The 22888-nt window shown below is 45.4% G+C and overlaps 1 protein-coding gene across 1 annotated transcript in view; it reads left to right on the forward strand.

The window, feature by feature from the left end:
• Nucleotides 1–22888, forward strand: part of PARG (poly(ADP-ribose) glycohydrolase) — a 511630-nt gene that overhangs the window by 77789 nt on the left and 410953 nt on the right. The window contains exon 11 of the mRNA XM_029610698.1: nt 4705–4770. Within this exon, the coding sequence (XP_029466558.1) occupies nt 4705–4770 (66 nt within the window). The remainder of the gene's footprint in view (nt 1–4704; nt 4771–22888) is intronic.

Here is a 22888-nt window from a genome sequence, read left to right on the forward strand (position 1 = left end):
CTGGGACAAGGGGTTCTTTTTCAGTCCCCCTCCTTCCATGTTTGCCTCACCCTGATGCATCTGCACTGGGGTGCACACTTGGAGGGACTCCACACCCAGGACCTGTGGTTGGCTCAGGAAGCTCAGTGCCATATCAACTTCGTGGAGCTTCGAGTGATCTGTTACAGCCTGTGGGCGTTCCAGGACTGCTTGGTGACCAAATCAGTCCTCATCCAGACCGACAGTCAGACAGCGATGTAGTACATCTACAAACAGGGAGGCACGGGATTGTTCCTCCTATGCCAGTAGGTGGTTCAGATTTAGTCCTGGGCCACTTTCAGAATACATTACTTCGAGCCGTGTACCTGGCAGGGACGGAGAACCTGGTGGCAGTCCGCCTCAGTTGGGTGTTTCGACCCCACGAGTGGTCCCTGGACCCAGCGGAGGCGAATATGATCTTCCATCTTTGGAGAATTCCAGATGTGGATCTGTTTGCCTCACCCTGCAACAACAAGGTGGAGTCCTTTTGCTCCCTCTACAGGGTGGATGGCAAACCAGCCTCGGATGCCTATGCCCGCCATTGGGGCAAGGGGCTTCTGTACACGTATCCTCCACTACTGCTGGTGATGACTTTCCTGAAGCTCCTGCAGGACGGGGGAAACATCCTTATAGCCCCCTATTGGCCATGGCAGGCTTGGCTCCCACTCCTGCAGGATCTCTCGGTCTGGAATCTGATCAGTCTGTGGATCTCCCCACTTTAGTCACACAGGATCAGGCCAGGCTGCGCCATCCAAACCTCAGAGCATTGTCTCTGACAACCTGGATGTTGGAAGGTTAGTGTTGCAGCCCCTGACATTGTCTGATGATGTCTCTCGAGTTCTGGTTGCCTCCAGGAAACTTTCGACTAAAAGGTTGTACCGCTTAAAGTGGATGAGGTTTGCTGTCCGGTGTGAGCAGCACGGGTTGGATCCGTTTACCTGCTCCACCCCGAAGCTCTTGGACCTTCTGTTGCACCTGTCAGAAACTGGTTTAAAAACCAATTCGGTCAGAGTGCATCTCAGTGCCATTGGGGCATATCATCATGGGGTGAATGGTATGCCCAACTCAGTGCAGCCCTTAGTTGGGTGGTTCATGCGTAGTCTGCTTCAGTTGAAGCCTCCTCTGCGATTTCCGCCTCTATCTTGGGACCTTAATGTAGTCTTGGCTTGCCTCATGAAGGACCCCTTTGAACCTATGCACACGTGTGACCTGAAATATCCAACCTGGAAGGTCATATTCTTGGTTGCGGTCACCTCGGCGCGTCAGGTCAGCGAACTTCAAGCGTTGGTGACGTATCCACCTTACACAAAGTTCTTCTACGATAGTGGTTCTCCGTACTCACCCTAAGTTCCTGCCTAAGGTGGTAGCTGACTTCCATCTGAACCAGTCTATTGTCCTCCCTACCTTCTTCCAGAGTCTTCATTTGCACCGAGGCAAATGGGCTTTGCATACTTTGGATTGTAAGAAGCCCTTGGCGTTCTACCTGGAGAGGACCGTAGGCCATAGACAGTCCACGCAACTCTTCATCTCGTTTGGTAAGAACCGAATGGGAGTTGCTGTGGCCAAGCATACCCTGTCTACTTGGTTAGCGGATTGCGTCTCGTTCTGCTGTGTGCAAGCAGGATTGCAGTTAAGGCTCACTCCATCCGGGCCATGGCAACTTCGGTGGCTAACTTGTGAGCTGTCCCATGATGGAGATCCGCAGGGCTGTGACATGGAGTTCTCTCCCATGCGTTCTCAGCTCACTATTGCTTGGACAGAGGCCACCAGGATAGTAGCTTTTTTGAGTCTAAACCCAACTCTTCCGCCTAGGGCTCTGTTTTTCAGCTGTCTTCCTCCATTACCAATAGCACCTAGATTGTTGGGCCTGTTGGCCCAGTTTGGTATCTGTTGGTTCGCTCCATTCGGAAACAGCCTGCAGCTAGGTATTCATCCATGTGTGAGGACTACCATCCTGCTTGTCCTAGGAGAAAGCAGAGTTGCTTACCTGTATCAGGTATTCTCCTAGGACGGCAGGATGTTAGTTCTCACGAAACCTGCCCACCACCCCATGGAGTTGGGTTTCATTTTAAGTTTGTTTTATTTTTGTAATTCTCTGTAATGAGACTGAAAGGGGACCCCACGTGGCTGTGCACATAGTAGCATGTTGGGCATGCTCAATGTGCCAGTCAAAGTTTCTAGAACTTTGACAGAAGTTTTCCGTGCCGGGCTCCATCTGATGATGTCACTCGTGTGTGGTCTAACATCCTACTGTCATAGGAAACCTGTTACAGGTAAGCAACTCTCTAAATGATGGCAGTTAAAGACCCAAATAGTCCACCCAGTCTGGCCATCCAATTGCTTTGGTGGTAATTGCCACTTTGTGCAGGTTAAACTCCTTTCCCCTCTTGTGCCTTCTATTAAGATTAGTAATTGCTGCTGTGTGTAGGCTCCCGTGCCCCCACCACATGCCTTCTATTAAGGGTAATAACTGTTGTTCTGTGCAGGTTAACCCCCCCCCCCCCCGTGCCTTCTGTTAAAGTTGTGGTGTTAGAATGGCTCCTACAGTGGCTGTAAGATAGTGGCGCGAATAATGATTTTTAGACTTTTTTTCTTTAAGAACTTGTCCAAACTTTTTTTTTTTTTTAAACCCAGCCTCACTAACAGCTTTCCTCATGTCCTCTGGCAACGAATTCCAGAATTTAATTATGCATTGAGTAAAAAAAAAAGTATTTTCTCCTATATATCATAAATGTATCACCTGGAAACTTCATTGCATGGCCCCTAATCTTTGTACTTTTCACTCATTATTTTATAGACATGAATCATATCTCTCCTTTAGGGATGTGCAGAGCAAAAGTTTAAGTTCATATGTCCATATGTCCAAAGAGGGTCCCATTTGCGGTCAATATGGACATAAACAGAATTCAATGAGTTGAGTATATGTCCATATGTGCAAATAAAAATTTAAACCCCTCACCCTCCTTAATCCCCCCCCCCCCCAAGACTTACCACAACTCCCTGGTGGTCCAGCGGGTCAGGACGCCATTTCTGACCAACTTTGCAAGGAGCACGTGATGTCGGCGTCACGTGATTCCCCGCGGGTTCGCGCCGGAACGAGGGTGCCGGAGGGAACTCGCAGGGAATCACGTGACGCCGCGTCACTGCGACGTGGCGCCGACGTCACGTGATTCCCGGCGGGGTCGCTTCCGGGATCCTCGTTCGGCCCAAAAGGAACTTTTGGCCAGCTTGGGGGCCCCCCCAAGCTGGCCAAAAGTTCCTTTTGGGCCGAACGAGGATCCCGGAAGCGACCCCACGGGGAATCACGTGACGTCGGCGTGACGTGGCGTCAACGTGATTCCCCGCGAGTTCCCTCCGGCACCCTCGTTCGGCCCAAAAGGAACTTTTGGCCAGCTTGGGGGGGCCTCCTGACCCCCCCAAGCTGGCCAAAAGTTCCTTTTGGGCCGAACGAGCGTTCCGGCGCGAACCCGCGGGGAATCACGTGACGCCGCGTCACTCCGACGTGGCGCCGACGTCACTTGCTCCTCGGAAAGGCTTTCAGAAATGGCGTCCTCACTCCTCGCTGGATCACCAGGGAGTTGTGGTAAGTCTTTGGGGGGGGATTAAGGAAGGTGAGGGGTTTAAATTTTTATTTTGGATCAACAATCGCAATTTCCAACTTATTCAACATAGCTATGTTGAATAAGTTGGAAATCCGATCGTTTATGTCTTATCACTTTTTTAAGTTAAAAAAAAAAAAAAAAAAGTAGCGTTTTACATTTATGTTCAATACGAATGCACACCCCTACTCTCCTTAGTAGTCCAAGCTAAAGAGCCCCAACCTCTTTAGCCTTTCCTCATATTTTTGTGGGGTAAACCACAAAATAAAATCCCCTTTTACTCCTAATCTCCATTGTGGAGTATTAATGCTGCTGATCTGCTTTGTACTCTTGTGTTTCTTAGTGAAGTTGGTAGGATGGAGCTTCACTTCAGGAGCTACCTACAAATCTTCTTGATCTCACTAATGAGTCCTGATACACACAACTTCTGGGCTTTTGGCACGACTTCCTTGCTTTAGTCAAAGCCCTTCTATCTGTTTTATTACTGTTGGCTTGCACAAAACAGATTGTCTACCTTGGCTCAAGGTATACTATCCCCCTACAGGGTGCAATATTTTTTTTTTCCTTCTAAGATAAAGAAAAGGAAGTCTGAATACACTTTTAATAGCATCAGTTTGTTTACATGGAATTATCTTTGTGCTGTTTCTGTAGTGGTTGATTGCGAAAGCCATTTTAGCCCTCTGCAAAGGCAGAGAAGTGGGAAAACATAACAAAATTAAAAAGCAAAGCCATTAAAAATCTTGTCTTACAAAGTAGAAAAGAAAACCAACTGACTTTTTTGTTCTCTAGGTTCCCTGCTATCTGGCTTTCTACCTAAGCACAAATGACAAATTCACCCCGGTAAATCATGTAAACAGACCTTTAAGATTGATACAATTTTGTCATGAAATAGTGAAGATGTTTGTAAATACGTGTAGCATTCATACACATTTCCTACAGTCAATATCATTTTCTGCCAGAAGATGGCACTGTTTACTGAGAAAAGTAGCTTCATGGAAATCTTATATTATTGCCCAAAGATTAGTTGACTGATGGGTCCATGTTTTATATTATGCATCTGATTAATCTTGTTACTGTCTCTCCACAGAATGCTATATTGAAATACAATTTTGCGTATGCTAAGAAGTGGGACTTCACGGGCCTGATTGATTTTGTGATGAGGTAAATTGGCTTTTTTTTTTTTTTTTTTTTTAATCTGAAATGCACTGGAAAATGTATATTTGTAGAAACTGTGTTTATATAAATGCATTTTCTCATTGTTTTGATGTCATAGTTGGCCTGACCAGGCTAAAATGCCTCCTTATAGGTGGATAGTTCTAAGGAACAGCAATGTATACACACTTAAAGTCCTAATAACTTTATTTAGGTTAATCACTCTTTTAAGCTTCCTCAGCAACTGTCTGAGATCCTGTTAATCTCTTTGTGTGTCTTCTCCCTTTAGCTACCTTTTTTTGATTGATTCCAGCATGAGAGGGGTTAGAGTCTTTTGAGAACACAGAAACCAGAGCTGTACAGAAAACCTTTTTTAAGTTATTTCCTCCTTTGACAGACATTTAACACTGTTCCTCGGGACTTGTACACCTGCAGAGAGATACTTTAGCATAGCCAGTATTTTGTCCACTGGGTTGGGTTGAAATGCCAGTTTATCTTTCTTATGTGTAGCCATGGGTAGCTTTATAACTATCATCAAAGCAATAATTATTTGCCTTTCTCACATCTTATCTTGAAGAGGTTCCTCTGTTCTTTGCAATTAGAATACATCAGAAGCATACATATGATGGGGGGGGGGGGGGGATGTGGCCTGTGTGGGTGGGGTTTTTTTTTTTTGTGTGCTTTGGTTTTTTTTTAAACCTCTCTCACCTGCCAGCTTCCATGGAGGAGAGGAGATAAAATTACTCTTAAACTGGCCATGTAGTAGAATTCTCATTTGCTATGGTCTCTAGTTTAGGAACAGCAGAACCTCCTTGAATCAAAGTGGATGGCACATTCCAGCACCAACTTTATTTTTTGTTAGTTTGACATAATGTTAATAGGACTAGAGAAAACATTTCCTCTGTGGTGGTCTTAAAAACAAAAAAAATAACTACCCTTAAACAAATCTAAAATGGAATGTGATTCTTACCTGTCAGTCAATGTTTCCTGTCTTTTAAATAGTTTGTAATCCACGAAAGGACATCGCCACCTATCCCATGACTTTTTACTTTTCTTAGAAGCCTCTCATGAGGAACTTTGTCAAATGCCTTCTGAAAATCCAAATACACTACATCCACCGGTTCACCTATATCTACATGTTTATTAACCCTTTAAAAAAAAGTGAAGCAGATTTGAGGCAAGACTTGCCTTGAATAAAGCCATGCTGACTTTGTTCCATTAAACATCTTTCTATATGTTCTGTGATTTTGATCTTTAGAACACTTTCCACTATTTTTCCTGGCACGGAAGTCAGGATAACTGGTCTGTAATTTACTGGATCGCCCCTGGAGCCCTTTTTAAATATTGGGGTTACATTAGCCACCCTCCAGTCTTCAGGATGGATGATAGGTTACAAATTTTAACTAATAGATCTGAAATTTAATTTTTGAGTTCCTTCAGAACCCCTGGGGTGTATACCATCCGGTCCAAATGATTTACTACTCTTCAGTTTGTCAATCAGGCCACCATATCTTCTAGGTTCACTGTGATTTGGTTCAGTTCATCTGAATCATTACCCTTCTCCAGAACGGGTATCTTCCCAAAATCCTCTTCAGTAAACACTGAAGCAAAGAAATTGTTTAATCTTTCCACGATGGCCTTATCTAATCTAAGTGTCCTTTTAACCCCTCAATCATCTAATGGTCTAACTGACTCCCTTGTAGGCTTTGTGCTTCGGATATATTTAAAAAAGTTTTTACTGTGAGTTTTTGCCTCTATGGTCAACGTCTTTTTTTCAAATTCTCTCTGTCTTGCCAGCGCTTATGTTTTATCCTATTTTCTTCTGTTGGATCCTTCTTCCGATTTTTGAATGAAGATCTTTTGGCTAAAATATCCTCTTTCACCTCACATTTTAACCATGCTGGTAATCATTTTTCCTTCCTTCCACCTTACTTAATGTGTGGAATACATCTGGACTGTGCTTCTAGGATGGTATTTTTTTTAACCATGTCTATGCCTCTTGTACACTTTTTACCTTTGTAGCTGCTTCTTTCAGTTTTTTTCTAACTATTTTTCTCATTTTATCAAAGTTTCCCTTTTTGAAAGTTTAGCGCTAGAGCTGTAGATTTACTTACTATCCCTCTTCCTGTCATTAATTCAAATTTGATCATATTATGATCACTATTGCCAAGCGGCCCCACCACCGTTACCTCTCTTACTAAATGCTGAGCTCCACTAAGAATTAGATCTTAAATTGCTCCCTCTCTCGTCTGTTCCAGAGCCAATTGCTCCAACTGTCTGGGAAGGTATAGAGTTCAACAAGATAAAGATCATACAAGAGACTAAATGCTCAGTAGAATCTATATGAGTAGAAATCCCATGTGTGTTGGATAAGAGTATAGTGATAGGGAGTATACTACTGTCCACCTGGACAAAATGATCAGACAGATGATGAAATGCTAAGAGAAATCAGGGAAGCTAACGAATTTGGCAGTGCAATAATGATGGGAGATTTCAATTACCCCAAAATTGACTAGGTAAATGTAACATCAGGACTTGCTAGAGACATAAAGTTCCTGGATGTAATAAATGACTGCTTCATGGAGCAATTGGCTCAGGAACCAACGCGAGAGGGAGCTATTTTAGATTTAATTCTTGCAGGATTTGGTGAGAGAGGTAATGTGGCTGGGGCCACTTGGCAATAACGATCATAACATGAACAAATTTAAATTAATAACTGGAAGGGGAACAATAAGTAAATCTACAGCTCTAACACTAAACTTTGATAAAATGAGGAAAATAGAAAAAAAACTGAAAGGTGCAGCTGCAAAGGTTAAAAGTGTTCAACAGGCATGGACATTGTTTAAAAACACAATCCTAGACATGCAGTACAGATGTGTTCCACGCATGAAGAAAGGCAAAACGATTACTGGCATGGTTAAAAGGTGAGATGAAAAAGGCTATTTTAGCCAAAAAAAATCCTTCAAAAATTAGAAGAAGCATCCATCTGAAGAAAATAGGATAACTCATAAACATTGTCAAGTTAAGTGTAAAACATTGATAAGACAGGCTAAGAGAGAATTAGAAATGAAGTTGGCTGTAGAGGCAAAACCTCATAATAAAAACCGTTTCTAAATATATCCGAAGCAAAAAACCTGTGAGGGAGTCGGTTGGCCCGTTAGATGACCAAGGGGTAAAGGGGCTCTTAGGGAAGATAAGGCCCACGCAGAAAGACTAAATGAATTCTTTGCTTCCGTATTTACTAATGAGGATGTTGGGGAGATACCAGTTCCGGAGATGGTTTTCAAGGGTGATGAGTCAGACGAACTGAACCAGATCACTGTGAACCTAGAAGATGTAGTAGGCCAGATTGACAAACTAAAGAGTAGCAAATCACCTGGACCAGATGGTATGCATCCTAAGGTACTGAAGGAACTAAAAAATGAAATTTCAGATCTATTAGTTAAAAATTTGTAACCTATCATTAAAATCATCCATTGCACCTGAAGATTAGAGGGTGGCCAATGTAATTCTAATATTTAAAAAGGGCTCCAGGGGCGATCCGGAAAACTACAGACCAGTGAACCTGACTTCAGTGCCGGGAAAAATAATGGAAACTATTCTAAAGATCAAAATCGTAAAGCATATAGAAAGACATTGTTTAATGGAACACAGTCAACATGGATTTACCCAAGGGAAGTCTTACCTAACAAATCTGCTTCATTTTTTTGAAGGGGTTAATAAACATGTGGATAAAGGTGAACCAGCAGATGTAGTGTATTTGGATTTTCAGAAGGCGTTTGACAAAGTCCCTCATGAGAGGCTTCTAAGAAAAGTAAAAAGTCATGGGATACGAGGCGATGACCTTTCGTGGATTACAAACTGGTTAAAAGAAGGGAAGAGTAGGATTAAATGATCAATTTTCTCAGTTGAAAAAGGTAAACAGTGGAGTGACTTAGGGATCTGTATTTGGACCAGTGCTTTTCAATATATTTATAAATGATCTGGAAAGGAATACTACGAGTGAAGTTGTCAAATTTGCGGATGATACAAAATTATTCAGAGTAGTTAAATCACAAGTGGATTGTGATGCATTACAGGAGGACCTTGCGAGACTGGAAGATTTTGCATCCAAATGGCAGATGAAATTTAATGTGGACAAGTGCAAGGTGTTGCATATAGGGAACAATAACCCTTGCTGTAGTTACACAATGTTAGGTTCCATATTAGGAGGTACCACCCAGGAAAAAGATCTAGGCATCATAGTGGATAATACTTTGAAATCGTCCGCTCAGTGTGCTGCAGCAGTCAAAAAAGCAAACAATGGTAGGAATTATTAGGAAGGGAATGGTTAATAAAATGGAAAATATCATCATGCCTCTGTATGCCATGGTGAGACCGCGCCTTGAATATTGTGTACAATTCTGATCGCCACATCTCAAAAAAATATAGTTGCGATAGAGAAGGTACAGAGAAGGGCAACCAAAATGATAAAGGGGATGGAACAACTCCCCTATGAGGAAAGGCTGAAGAGGTTAGGGCTGTTAAGCTTGGAGAAGAGACGGCTGAGGAGGGGATATGATAGAGGTCTTTAAAACCATGAGAGGTCTTAAACGAGTAGATGTGAATTGGTTATTTACACTTTCGGATAATAGGAGGACAAGGGGGCATTCCATGAAGTTAGCAAGTAGCATATTTTAAGATTAATCGGAGAAAATTATTTTTCACTCAATGCACAATTAAGCTTTGGAGTTTTTTGCCAGAAGATTTGATTAGTGCAGTTAGTGTAGCTGGGTTCAAAAAAGGTTTGGATAAGTTCTTGGAGGAGAAGTCCATTAACTGCTATTAATCAAGTTGACTTAGGGAATGGCTTCTGCTATTACTGGCATCAGTAGCTTGGGATCTTCTTGGTGTTGGTTACTTGCCAGGTTCTTGTGACCTGGTTTGGCCTCTGTTGGAAATAGGATGCTGGGCTTGATGGGACCCTTGGTCTGGCCCAGCATGGCAATTTCTTATGTTCTTATAAAACTGTCATTTATTCCATCCAGGAACTTTTATCTAACATGTCCTGATGTTACATTTTCCCAGTCAATATTGGGGTAATTAAAACTCCCATTATTACTGCTCTACCAATTTTGTTAGCTTCCCTAATTTCTCTTAACATTTCACTGTCCGTTTCACCATCTTGGCCAGGTGGACGGTAGTCTATTCCCATCACTATACTTTTCCCCAATACACAAAGGATTTCTACCGATAAAGATTCGATTGTGCATTTAGTTTCGTGCAGGATCTTTATCCTGTTGGACTCTATGCCATCCCAGACATAAAGTGCCACCCCGCCTTCCAGATAGTTCTCTCTGTCATTGCGATATAATTTGTACCCCAGAATAGCACTGTCCCATTGGTTATCTTCTTTCCACCATGTCTATGAGATGCAAATTAAGAGGAAGGTGAAATTACTTCTTGCCTGATAATTTCCTTTCCTCAAAGTAAGGCAAGCCAGTCCACCTTCCTGCCTGGGGCTGCCTTGAGGTGGCCAACTTTCTTCTGTGTTGCTAGATCCTTGTCCAAAATGGAATGAAATTTGAGGATCTTTCATGCAGCTGGACTCCCACAAATTGGTTAAGTGAGTGAGTTCCGTTCTAGGCCGCTCTGATTGTCCTAAGGGACTATTGTTTCCCGTTGATAGCAGGGCTGAATTACACAGTCCCCATGACAGCATGGCTATCAGGCCCAGGAGGCGGAGCTTCAAAGTGGTGTCAGAGTTTTGCTGTGCGGCTACGCTTGAGTTCCCGCGCCGGAAACCAGATTCTCCTCTGTTTGTTTTTTCCACGCGTGGGATTGCATGCGGAGCTTCAGATCTCCTCAGTGTTAGGTAAAAAAAAAATAAATTTAGAGAATGAGGAAGAGGACATGCTGAGACTGTCGGGGTTTAAACCCTGCATGTGCGGTAAGGTCATGTCCATTACTGATGGACGAGACAAGTGCTATAGATGTCTGGACCCAGACCATCAGCAGGAGTCCTATCCCCGAGGGCCCAGCACCAGCGGGCAGATAAAATCCAGGCTCTGAGACAAGCGAGGGGGTGGGTCGTATGCCCCCCCACCCCCTGCCAGAAGCCCACTCATCTCCGAGGCCCTCCAAGACACAGTCTGTTCCAGTGCGTAGAGTGTCTTCCATGGAGCCCTTCACCTCCAGGCCTGGAGGGGAGGTCAGGCAAAAGAGCAAAATGCAGGGGTCGGGACCTGGAAAAATCCAAAGATCAGCATCGACTGGACACAGATGCATCGATAAGCTGGGATCTACGGTGCATTTGAATGCCCATGCCTTGTGCAAGCCGCCGACGTACGATGCACAAGCATGTTGACGCGTCATGCGTTGTCTGATGCCGGCGCAGCGATCACAGGATACGCCGATGCAGATAGCGCCGTTGTCGACGCTGGATTCTCTCGCTTCGACGCACAAACAGAAGACGCACGTCTCACGTCAATGCAGAGACCGGTGTCGTCAACGCATCTGCCGATGCAGATGAAGCACTCTTCCAAACAACCGGCAAAGACCAAATTACAGCACTTTTCTTTTTCCTTGAGGGCTGTATCTCAACATCACACCTCAACGCAGTCCATCCCTGTGTCCTCAAAAGAGGCATTCACACCGGACCCTTGCCGTCAGCAAGTGCTAGGGGATTCAAGTCGTTCTCCATCGTCAGTGGACCAAAATTCCCCAGGATCTCCTTCTAGCTCGGAGGAGGAATGAGTCCAGGTGACAAGTCTCTCTTCTTCATCAGCTTCTTCAATTCAGGTGTTCTCAGTCTTGTCCTCCACTTGCAGACACCATACCACGGGGGACATACTGCAGGAGCCACTGCGTAAGAAACAAAAGGCTCCTGAGGTACTATGTACCCACAAGCAGAAACGGACAGCACCGGATTCAGACATCCTGCTGGCGGCATTGCCATCACACTGCCCAATAGTTCCAGTGTGGCCGACCATGTCTCCTCATACTCAGCAAGCCTTTATTCAGCTTTTGGAGGCACTGTCCAGCTTCTTTGAATCCATGCAATCTTCTTACCGAGCAGCCCGGCTCAATCACCAAAGCCTTCGAAACATTCAGCCCCGGAGTGCCCACTGTTACCTTTACCAAGGGATCCTTCTCCTCCACCAACATGGTTGCCAGACACTCGGGATATTCTTCCACAGCCACTTACTCTGGACCCTCCAACATCCCCTGACACCTCGACTGGTTACCCTTCGGACCTGCTGGAGGAATCAGCAAAGTCAAATTCATCACCGGAGGATCTGACGTACCCCAAATTTTTAGAAAAGATGGGCTCAGTTCTCCATTTGGACATACAGAAGGTGCCAGATCCCAGGGCAGCAACCCTAGGCCTGCTAAAGATATTTGACCTCCCGGCAGAGCCGACGTTGCTTCCCTTGCACACCGCTTCCTAGAGAAGTCCTGGGAAACACCGTTCACAATACCAGCAGTCTCGAGGAAAACAGACCTGAAGTATAAGATGAAGCAATCTCCCTATTATACTCTTCCTCAGTTACTCCATACATCTATTGTCGTTGAATCGGCAATGCACAAAACGAAGAAGTCAAGACTGCATTTGGCCACTCCTCTGGGCAAAGACCTTCGGTTTTTGGATGACTTGGCCAAACATTCCTTCCAGGCGACTGTGTTATCAGCACAGATTCAATATCATCAGTTCTACATAGTCCAATATTAAAAGAATGTGTTCAACTGTTAAAGGAACAGCTTCCTTCCATGGACCCCAGTGCTTCCGTTCCTCAACCTAACCAGGACATGGAAAGAAGGAATCCGCCACTTCACCGTACTGTGTATGAAGCGTTTGAAACGTCCTCCTGTGCTTCCGTGGCCGCAATTGCAGCATGTTGAATGGCTTGGCTCCGTGCTGGCGCAGTTAGAGAGGATGTACATGACAAGTTGGCTAACTTGCCATGTAAAGGAGACAATCTCTTTGTCAGTAGGTTCCAGGAAACGGTGGCTCAACTTAAGGAGCAGTCTGTGGCTGTACAATCCCTGATGAACCCTCCCTCCTATTCTGCTTCTTCACGTCGTCATTTTGCCCCGCCGCAATGACAGTCGTTCCAACGCCAGGCATACCGCCCATATGCTTCTATCGCCCACTGGCATACCAGCCGTTGCAGAGACCGCAGCAACCACAGAACCAAGGTCATAGAGGCTGCCCTCGATCTCAACGACCCCAGGGACAACAACCCCCTCCTACATCCAACACTCCTCCATCTTTTTGAGGCTAGCCATACCACCATCACACACAGTAACAGCAGGAAGGATAACAGCACACATTCAGGAGTGGAGAAAAATCACCACAGATCATTGGGTGTTAGATACAGTCCAACATGGTTACCAGATCCAATTTGTGAGCTCACCCCCGCTTCCTCATCTTTCAACCAGAGGGAGTTGAACGAATCCCACCCAGCTGGGGATAGAGGTAGCTTCTCTACTTCGACAACAAGCAATTCGCTGCCTACCTCCATCAACCCAGAATATTTATTTATTTATTTATTTATTTAAAGCTTTTTTATACTGACTTTCTTGATACCAATCAAATCAACTCTGTTTACATAGAACAAAGGTCTTAACAATAACAATTAACATGAGACAGAATTAGAGGAAGTATAAAGTTACAATAAAACAAAGGGACTACAACTGGGAATTGGAAATGAAGCGGGTGTTAATACAATAATAAATACTAAATATTGATAAGTGTGTGGGGAGGCTTGGCTAGCATACCTCTAAATTATGACATGTTTATGTGAACTTAATGCTTGTCTGGGTATAGCGAAAGAAAAGTTAGATTAGATTCTGTAACAGTAATGTTGGTCTAGGAACAGGGGAAGGCTCGACCGATCAACCATGTCTTGAGTTTCTTTTTAAAAGTTAGGAGACAGGATTCCTGCCGGAGGTCCGAAGGTATGGTGTTCCAGATGGAGGGACCCGCTGTTGAGAATGCCCGATCTCTGATATTTAATCGGTGCACAACTTTGTTTGGGGGGATGTATAGAGATCCCTTGTAGGCTTCCCTTATAGGTCTGGCTGTAGAGTGTAGTTTGAGCGGATATAGCAGGTCAAGGGGGGTCTGATGGTAGAATATGGGTTTCTACTCCCCATATTTCCTCATTCCCAAGAAATCAGGAGATCTCCGCCCAATCCTGGATCTCCGAGAGCTCAACAAATACGTAGTCAAGGAAAAATTCAAGATGATCTCCCTCAAGTCCATTCTGCCCCTAATTTAACCCAACGATTGGATGTGCTCCATAGATCTGAAGGATGCTTACACTCACATTCCAATACATCAATCCTCCTGGCAATACCTATCCTTCCAATTCAATGGCCAGTACTATCAATACAAAGTTCTTTCCTTCGGACTATCAGCAGCACCCAGAGTGTTCACAAAGTGCATGGCGGTGGTAGTGGCATTCTTCCGTCAGAAAGGAATCATAATTTTTCCGTACCTTGATGACTGGCTAATAGTAGCCTCCAACCCAAACATGCTACGGAAGCATCCCCAAGAAACAATCCTTTGTCTCGACAACTTGGGCCTTGTCCTCAACTATAAGAAATCCAGTCTAAACCCTGCGCAAGCCATTCAATTCATAGGAGTGCATCTGGACACCACCTACCACATAGTTTTTCTGCCACAAGAAAGGAGATGCATGATTCGCCTTCTCCTACGACAGCTCAAGGCCACACAGTCTGTCAACTCGCCAGGTCCTGGCGATCTTGGGTCACATGGCCGCATCGATTCGCGAAGTATCAAATACAAGGCTGCACATGCGACGGATACAGTGGGATCTCAAACGACAATGGAGACAACACTCAACTCTCAACCGATGACATGGAAAGTGGCCTTAAACGGAGACATGATAAAAGAGTAGATTGGTGGTTAACAAAACGACGCTCACCAAAGGAGCCCTATTCAATTTGTTGCCACACAATGGAGTTCTCACCACCAACGCCTCCCGCAAGGGATGGGGGGGCGCACCTAGATCACCTAAGGACACAGGAACTAAGGTCCTTACAGGAACAGCAATTTCAAATCAACCTCCTCGAACTCAGGGCGATACGGTACGTGTTACGAACCTTCGCCTCTCACCTGCAAGGTCGACGAGTCATGGTCTACACGGACAATCAAGTGGCCATGTTCTATATCAACAAACAAGGTGGGTCCGGTTCTTGAACCCTTTTGCAAGGAAGCCCTCAACATTTTGGAATGGGCGATCTACCACTCGATTCAGTTGCAAGCCACATACCTACCCGGCGTGGCCAACACGCGAGCAGACAAGCTAAGTCACGTATGTCATCCACACGCATGGTCCCTCAATCACAGAGTGGCGCAGACTAGCTTTATGAGATGGGGAAGATCTTGCTATCTACGGAAACACAGTTTTACGATAAGCAAACTTGCTTTTATCGGAGCTGAGCCCACTGTTTCTGTTGTAAAAATAAATAACTAAATAAAAAAAAAAAGACAAAAATCCACAAGGTTAAGTTGAATAGTGTTTATAGGATGTGATGATATTGTTAATGTTTAGTGGTTAGCGTCCACAGTTTGCTTTTGCAGAAATATTGGCTGGCTGGTGTCTGAGCAGAGCTATATGAGGTGACATCAGCAAGTCTTTGTTGTCCATCTCCACCTGCTGGTTGAAGTGCACAACCCACTGGTGTGGATTGGCATGCCTTACTTTGAGGAAAGGAAATTATCAGGTAAGAAGTAATTTTAATTTTGGTGGTGATTTAGAGGAAATAAAGCAAATCACTTTTAAATTGGAAAATGAAATAGAAATAAAACTGACAAACCAAAGAGTAACAAATCACCATGACCAGATAGTATTCACCCCAGAAGTTCTGAAAGAACTCAAATATGAAATTGCAGAATTATTAGTAATCAGTAACCTGCAATTTAAAACACCAACAGTCAGGGGCGGCTGAAGGTAATCTGCTGCCTGAGGCAACGAATGAGATGGCACCCTGGTCCTCCCCCCCCCCCCCCCCCCCCCCCCCCCTGTATTCCACATACCCCCATACATCTATACACACACATATACTCATTCAGTTCTTCTCTCCCTCTTCCATACACACCCTCTCATACATACGCACCCCCCCCCCACCAGTCTCTCATACACACACATAGGCCTCATCCCTGCCCCCCAAGCTAGCTGTTCTTCAGCCACCGCCGGCTTGGGATCCAGTGGTGGTGCGCAGCTCTCGCTTTTATTTCTTCGCCGCCTCTTCTTTTTCTTTGGCTGGCGGTCTCTTCTTTTTTTTTTTTTCCCTTTTTGACGATCTGCAGCGGCTTCTTTTTCCTTTCTCCACCACAGCCAGCCCAGGACTCTGGTGCATGCACAATGCGGCCTCTTGTTCTTCTCCGGGGGCTGCCACCGCCTCCAGCAAACAGCCTTTCTTTCTTTTTTTTTTCCCTTGGCTGCCGGCGACCTGCGTGCTGGAGGTGGCCTGCTGCCGCTGGTCTCTGATCCAGCAGCAGGCAGCAGTCTCTCTTCCCTTTCTATGGCCGCCACTGGCCTGGGCTCCAGAAGCGGCCTCTGTTCTTTTGGATATTGGTGGCTGGTGGTCTGTCTTATTTGTCTCCACACCGCCAGTACTGCAGGTTTTCTTTCTGAATGAAGGGTGAGGTGGCTATGGCAGGAAGATTTCAGGGGGCAATTTTGCCACCTCAAAATCACCGCCTGAAGCAGCCGCCTCACCCTGCCTCATTATAGAACCGCCCTTGCCTACAGTACCTGAATACTGAAGGGTGGCCAATGTAAAGGCAATTTTTAAAATGGGCTTTGGAGTGATCTGGGAAACTGTAGATATCTGTGCTGGGCAAAGTGGTAAAAGCTCTTCTTAAAACATATGGATAGACATGGCTTAATGGAGAAGAGCCAACGTGGATTTAGCAAAGGGACGTCTTACCATATTATACTAGATTTTTGTTTGATCAGTGTATCTTGAGTTTCGGAAGGCTTTTGACACAGTCCCTCATGATTCAATAAAATTAAACGGTTCTTACGACACACTATGTAAAAAATCCAAAACGCTGAAATCACTTATCTTCAAATCAAGGCTTTCACCTTCTACAATGCTGAATTTGTCTGCACTTTCCAAGTGCATTCTTACAGTACTGGACACAGGTCAGTGTACTGATATCTTTGTACATCAAGGCTTTCCCTTTACTATGTCAGACGTCTTTACAAAATAAAAACACATTGCTACCAATCAAAATGCAGCACTCTAGTTTCTTTTTTTGTAATTTATATTTTATTGGAAATTTATACAAGATAGTATACAACCGCCACTTAATCCATAGTACAAATACATAAAAGCAAACAGCTATATGGGTTAATAAACATTATATGAATTACATACATTTCCTCCAAGGTGTAAATATCATACTGCGGAACTTTAAACTACTCCCATATAGAAAACAACAACATTTATGGATCTGTCTGGTCCTCAGTGTCCCCCCTCCCCCCCCTGCACAACCATCTAGGAGAACACAATCAAGATAGGAGACAAGCAAGATAAAGTATATAAAGTATATATGGGACCCCCTGGGAATTAGTCCACCAGAAAGCCCTGAAACCCACTCTGGGGTTCAGTACTGTATATCACACATGGGGGTACCCCCTCCTAATTCTCGGTGGAGTCCAGCCATATTTTCAGTGGATGCCATTGCATCTGTTTCTTCTGCCGCTCAACTATGTTGGCTTGAAGTGAGTGAAGCTTATTCACCCGAGATTTAAGATCAGCAATTGTAGGGACAGAACTCATCCGCCAGCTTTTGGCTATCTCACATCTAGCCGCAATAAGTATCAATGTCGCGATTCTCCCCTGATCACGTGTACCTTCTATTGGCAGATTTAATAATGCTTGTTCGGGCGTTAAAGTGAACCGTAACCCCGTTATCTGATATATAGTGGTATTGATTGACTGCCAATATGGTACTAGGTTAGGACATGACCACCACATGTGATAGTAGGATCCAATATGGCCACAACCCCTCCAACATTGTGGATCCTTAATCTTAGAATAACGGTGGATACGGAGAGGGGTCAAATACCACCGCAATAACACCTTGAAGCTGTTCTCACTCAAAGCAGCATAGGGAGAGCTCTTCTTTGTACCAAGGAAAATAGCGTCCCAGTCAGCCTCCGATAGAGACCTTCCCAAATCCACCTCCCAAGCCCTCATAAAGGCTGGCTTGTCTTTGGGGTCCTTGTTCATAAAACTATAAACTTGCGAAATTGCCCCTTTCAAGTTGTCTGCCTGGGCACACCAATTCTCCATTTGAGTCTTTCCCATTGCTAAATCACATGCCATCCGTTCCCTCTGCATAAAGTGGCGCAGTTGTAGATAATAAAATACATCTGACTCCGGTAGAAGGTATTTAACTTGTAAGTCTTTAAAGGCAATCATCTGTTTCCCGTCCCACATTTGTTCTATATAACTAAGCCCTTTTTCTTTCCACTGTACTGGAATACGTGATTGACTCCCTGCCGGGAACCGAATGTTACTGGAGACTTCAGTACTATAGAAATATCGTCGGCTACCCACCAATTTCTCTTTCCATTTGTCCCAAAATCGCAAAGTATTGCTAGTCGCTGTCGCCATCGGTAGAGGTACGTGCCAAGTATCCTTGGGCTGCCATACCAACGAGCGAAGCGGCGCTTTTCCCAGCCACACTTGTTCTATATCTACCCACTGTTTTTGTTCCCGTTTCCTATGCCAATCGAATATTGCCCGAATTTGCGCCGCCATAAGGTACCAGCTCAAATTTGGGACCCCCAAGCCTCCCCTCGATTTGGGCCTATACATAACTGCCTGCGCTATTCTTGGCGGCCTCCGCTTCCAGATGTAGGAAAAAATTCGGCGCTGCCACTGTTTCAGCATCGCTGAAGAGATATGGATAGGTAAGGCTTGGAATAAATAGCCCAGACGAGGCAAGATATTCATTTTGACGGAGGAGATCCTGCCAAACCAGGATAGATAAAGACCCTCCCATCTATCCAGATCCTTAAAGATTTTATGTATGAGTGGTGGGTAATTCAACCTAAAGAGGTCGTCGAGATTATTACTAATTATGACCCCTAGATATTTAATTTTCTTAGTAGCCCATTTAAAAGGGAGTGACGCCTTCAAATGTAAAAGCTCGCCCTCCGGTACAGTCAAATTTAAGATTTCCGATTTGTCGGCATTGAGCGTGAAACCTGACACCTTTCCAAATTCCCTCAGAGTGTTAAGCACCGCCTGGAGTGATTGATCAGGCCGTGTTAGCGTAAAAAGGATATCGTCAGCAAACATTGCCATTTTGTACTCCCTCTCCCCCACTGGTACCCCCCTCACAGCACCACTTGCGCGTACTTGTATGGCTAACGGCTCCAAGAATATTGCGAATAATAGCGGCGAAAGAGGGCACCCCTGTCTCGTTCCCCTTTTAATGTGGAAGGGCTCGGAGTAGGTCCCATTGACCTTTACCCTAGCCTGTGGGTCTGTGTATAGCTGTTGAATCCAATTTAAAAAAAGAGGCCCAACATTCATTTCCTCCATGGTCCTAAATAAAAATCGCCAATGAACCATGTCGAAAGCCTTCTCCGCATCCACCGATAACAACACCGCCGGGAGGCCCTCGATGCCAACCCTCTCCACCAGAGCAATAATTTTCCTAATGTTGTCAGCCGCCATTCTGCCGGGTATGAAACCGGCTTGATCTGAGTGGATGAGGCGCGCTATCATTCTATTTAAGCGGGTTGCCAAAATCTTGGCCAGGATCTTCAAATCCACATTTATAAGCGAAATGGGCCTATATGAACCGCATTTCTTCACATCTCTCCCCGGTTTACCCAGTATGGTAATACCTGCTATATTTGCCCCCTTACACAGGGAATGACCCTCCCTCAAGGAATTGAATAAATCCAGTAGTGGTGGTATTACTACTGGGGCCATTTTTTTGTAAAACTGCGGGGTAAACCCGTCAAGCCCTGGGGCCTTATTCGCTTTTAGATCTTTAATGGCCTGCTGAATCTCCAGAATCGAAATCTCACCGTCCAGAAAATCCCTCTCCGCACCCGAAAGGGAGGGCAGCGAGATACCCCCCAAATACCGATCGATTTGGGCATCCACAATGTCCTGCGCCTCGGAATAAAGTGTTCCATAAAACTGCTGGAACCGCTGTCTAATAGCCGGAGGTGCAGTTAGGGCTTGGCCCTCCACCCCCTCTATCACTAAAATTTGATTTTGCATCATGCGCTGCTGCAAATATCTGGCCAGTACACGACCGGACCGGTCCCCCCACTCAAATTTTCCCTGAGAAACCAACTTAGCCCGTACCGCCAACTCTGTGTCCGCCATGTACCTAAGTCGCTCCCTAGCCCTTTGCAGTCTGGCATAAGTGACTTTGGAAAGTGTTTGTTTATGGGACTCTGCAAGAGCAGCTATTTCAGCCATCACTAGTTGTTTCTCTTTTTGACTCCTTTTTTTGCAGTAAGAACCCCGAGAAATTAAGTGTCCCCTTACAACTGCTTTCAAGCAGTCCCATACAACCGCCGGTTTCCCATCATTAATTTGCAAATATTCCGCTATCCTTTCCTGTAGTATTTTACTATAAGTATCATCTAGGAGCAGCGAATCGTTCATTTTCCATGGACAAAAGCCCCTATCGGTCTGGTAAAGAGCCACCGAGAGGCTCACTGGGGCGTGGTCTGACCATACTATGTGCCCTATATCAACGCGGGTAACTCTGCTAGCTATCAATTTGTCTATTAGAAAGTAATCGATCCTAGTGTATGACTGATGGGCTGAAGAGAAAAATGTATAGTTGCGACTAGTTAGATGTCTTTGGCGCCAGATATCCAGGAGATGCCAGGACTTCATAAGAGACCGTAGGCTCCTCCGTGCTAATCCCGTACCCCTGCCACTGCCTCCTGAATTGTCTAACAGTGGGTCTATGGTTAAATTGAAGTCTCCCACCAAAATCAATTTCCCATCCCCTTCCTTGCGCAGTAATTCATCCACCCTCACAAAGAAACTCTTTTGATCAGTATTTGGAGCGTATACATTTAGCAATGTATATACCTCGCCCTGCAGTTCAAATTTAACCAAGAGGTATCTTCCATTTTCATCTTCAATATGTTTATGTATATTATAGTCCATACCTTGCTTGAACAGGATGCACACTCCTGCATATTTACTGTGCTTGTGTGCTGCAGAGAAAAATCTGTATACCAAGCCTGGCCACGCGAGCAGATGTTCATATCTACGCCGTAAGTGTGTCTCTTGCAGACAAATTATATCTGCAGATTGGAACTCCTTGTCTTGCCTTAACAACTGTCGTTTACGGGGTACGTTCAGACCCTTTACGTTCAAAGAAAAAATTTGCACCGCCATCCCTAAGTAATATTTGGGAGCACCAGTACATCGCCATAGGGCTGCCCCCCACAGTGTGCAGACCCACCCACCAACCGCTGAGTTCCCACACAGCGCTCCCCAGTGATCAGCCTCACATATCTGGTAATAGGCAGAATCCCTAGTGCACCCTTACTTAATGTCCCCCCTAGTCCCATAGCATCCAGTGTCCCCCCTATCCACAAATCCTGATCGCCTGTCCCTTCATCTTTGTGCACCCCAAATACCCCTCCCCCCACCCCCATTTCATATGCCATATCACTATGGCCTGCCTGATGTACAGGCTTGGTCGGCGTGTAACTGGGTTCAGTAGGCAACCCCCACTTACTCCCGGCAATGTATGCATTCCCCCCCCCCCTCCCCAACACCCATCAGCAACATTCAACTGTGATCAGCGTATCAAAAAAGACAGAAATATGAGCTTTAAAAGTATAGCGCTCGCATTAACTAAACGGTACGTCTCAGCTTGAAAACATACCAACAGTCCCGGTTAAATTAGATCGGCCAAACCGTGAACATGTCCATGAGTCCCAAAAGCTGCTCTACGGATACCCGAACTTCACCCCTGATCCTCCAACGATGACTGCATCGGTGTTCCAGACTGCCGTTGCAGGCGCCGACCACCCTTCTCGACCCTTTGCCAACGGGGATATTCTCTCCGCTCCGGCTGCCTGAGAGGAGCTTGTGGCTGCACTGAGAATCCTGCAGCCTGCAAAATGGCCGCCGCCTCCACTGGCGTCGTAGCTTTGGTGGTTATTCCCTTTATAGTTATGGAAATCCCAGACGGGTATAGCCATCGGTAACGACAATCTTCCTGTCGAAGCAGAGCGGTAATCTGCCTGAAGTCCTGCCGCCGCCTGAGCGTCCCCGGAGACAGATCGGTAAACACCGCGATCGAGTTGTTTTCCCAGTCCCAGCTTCGTTTTTGCCGCGCAACTTGAAGTATCTGCTCTTTCACCGGGTAGCGCAGGAAGCATGCTATTATGTCTCTCGGTAAGTTGCCTTGTTTAGGCCCTAGTGTCCGATGCGCCCGCTCCAGTTCAATCTCAAACTCAGGAGTTATCTGTGTTCCGTCAGCCATTTTAGCGAGAAGGACTCGACTGATGGATTTTACCACCTCGTGGCAATCTTTGTAGGCCTCAGTTTCGGGGACCCCGCGAAATCGCAGGTTACACCTGCGACTTCTGTTCTCCAAATCCTCCAGCTTGAGAAGTAGGTCGTCCTCCGTCGAGGTATGCTGGGCACTTTGTGTCTGGAGTTTCCGTATTTTGTCATCTTGGGCTTCTATGCGCAAATCACAGTCATCTACTCGACGCCCGATTTCGGCCATTTCCTCACGAAATTCAGCGAACTTCGCCAACATCTCCTGCTTATTCGCTTTCATATCCGCTCTTAAGTCCATGAACCATTGACGAAATTCACTTCTCGTAGGGACCGCGTCTGTTTGTGCAGCAATATCCATCGCTTCATTCACCTCTATCTCCTCACCCATATCAGACTGGGCCGGGTCTCCCCCCGCGGCCGTTCCAGCCTTTAAGTAAGAGAATCGGCTCAGATCGGTGCCCTTTTTTCGGGTGGACATATGTATATATGTGCGCTGCACGCTCCCTGAATTTTATATCTGCCTCAGATGAGTGTCGGGGGGGGATGCACTCGGATAACAGCTCTATGTGCCCGGGAGCTCCTTA

The sequence above is a fragment of the Rhinatrema bivittatum genome, chromosome 7 (assembly GCF_901001135.1).
Source record: "Rhinatrema bivittatum chromosome 7, aRhiBiv1.1, whole genome shotgun sequence".
Taxonomy (NCBI): domain Eukaryota; kingdom Metazoa; phylum Chordata; class Amphibia; order Gymnophiona; family Rhinatrematidae; genus Rhinatrema; species Rhinatrema bivittatum.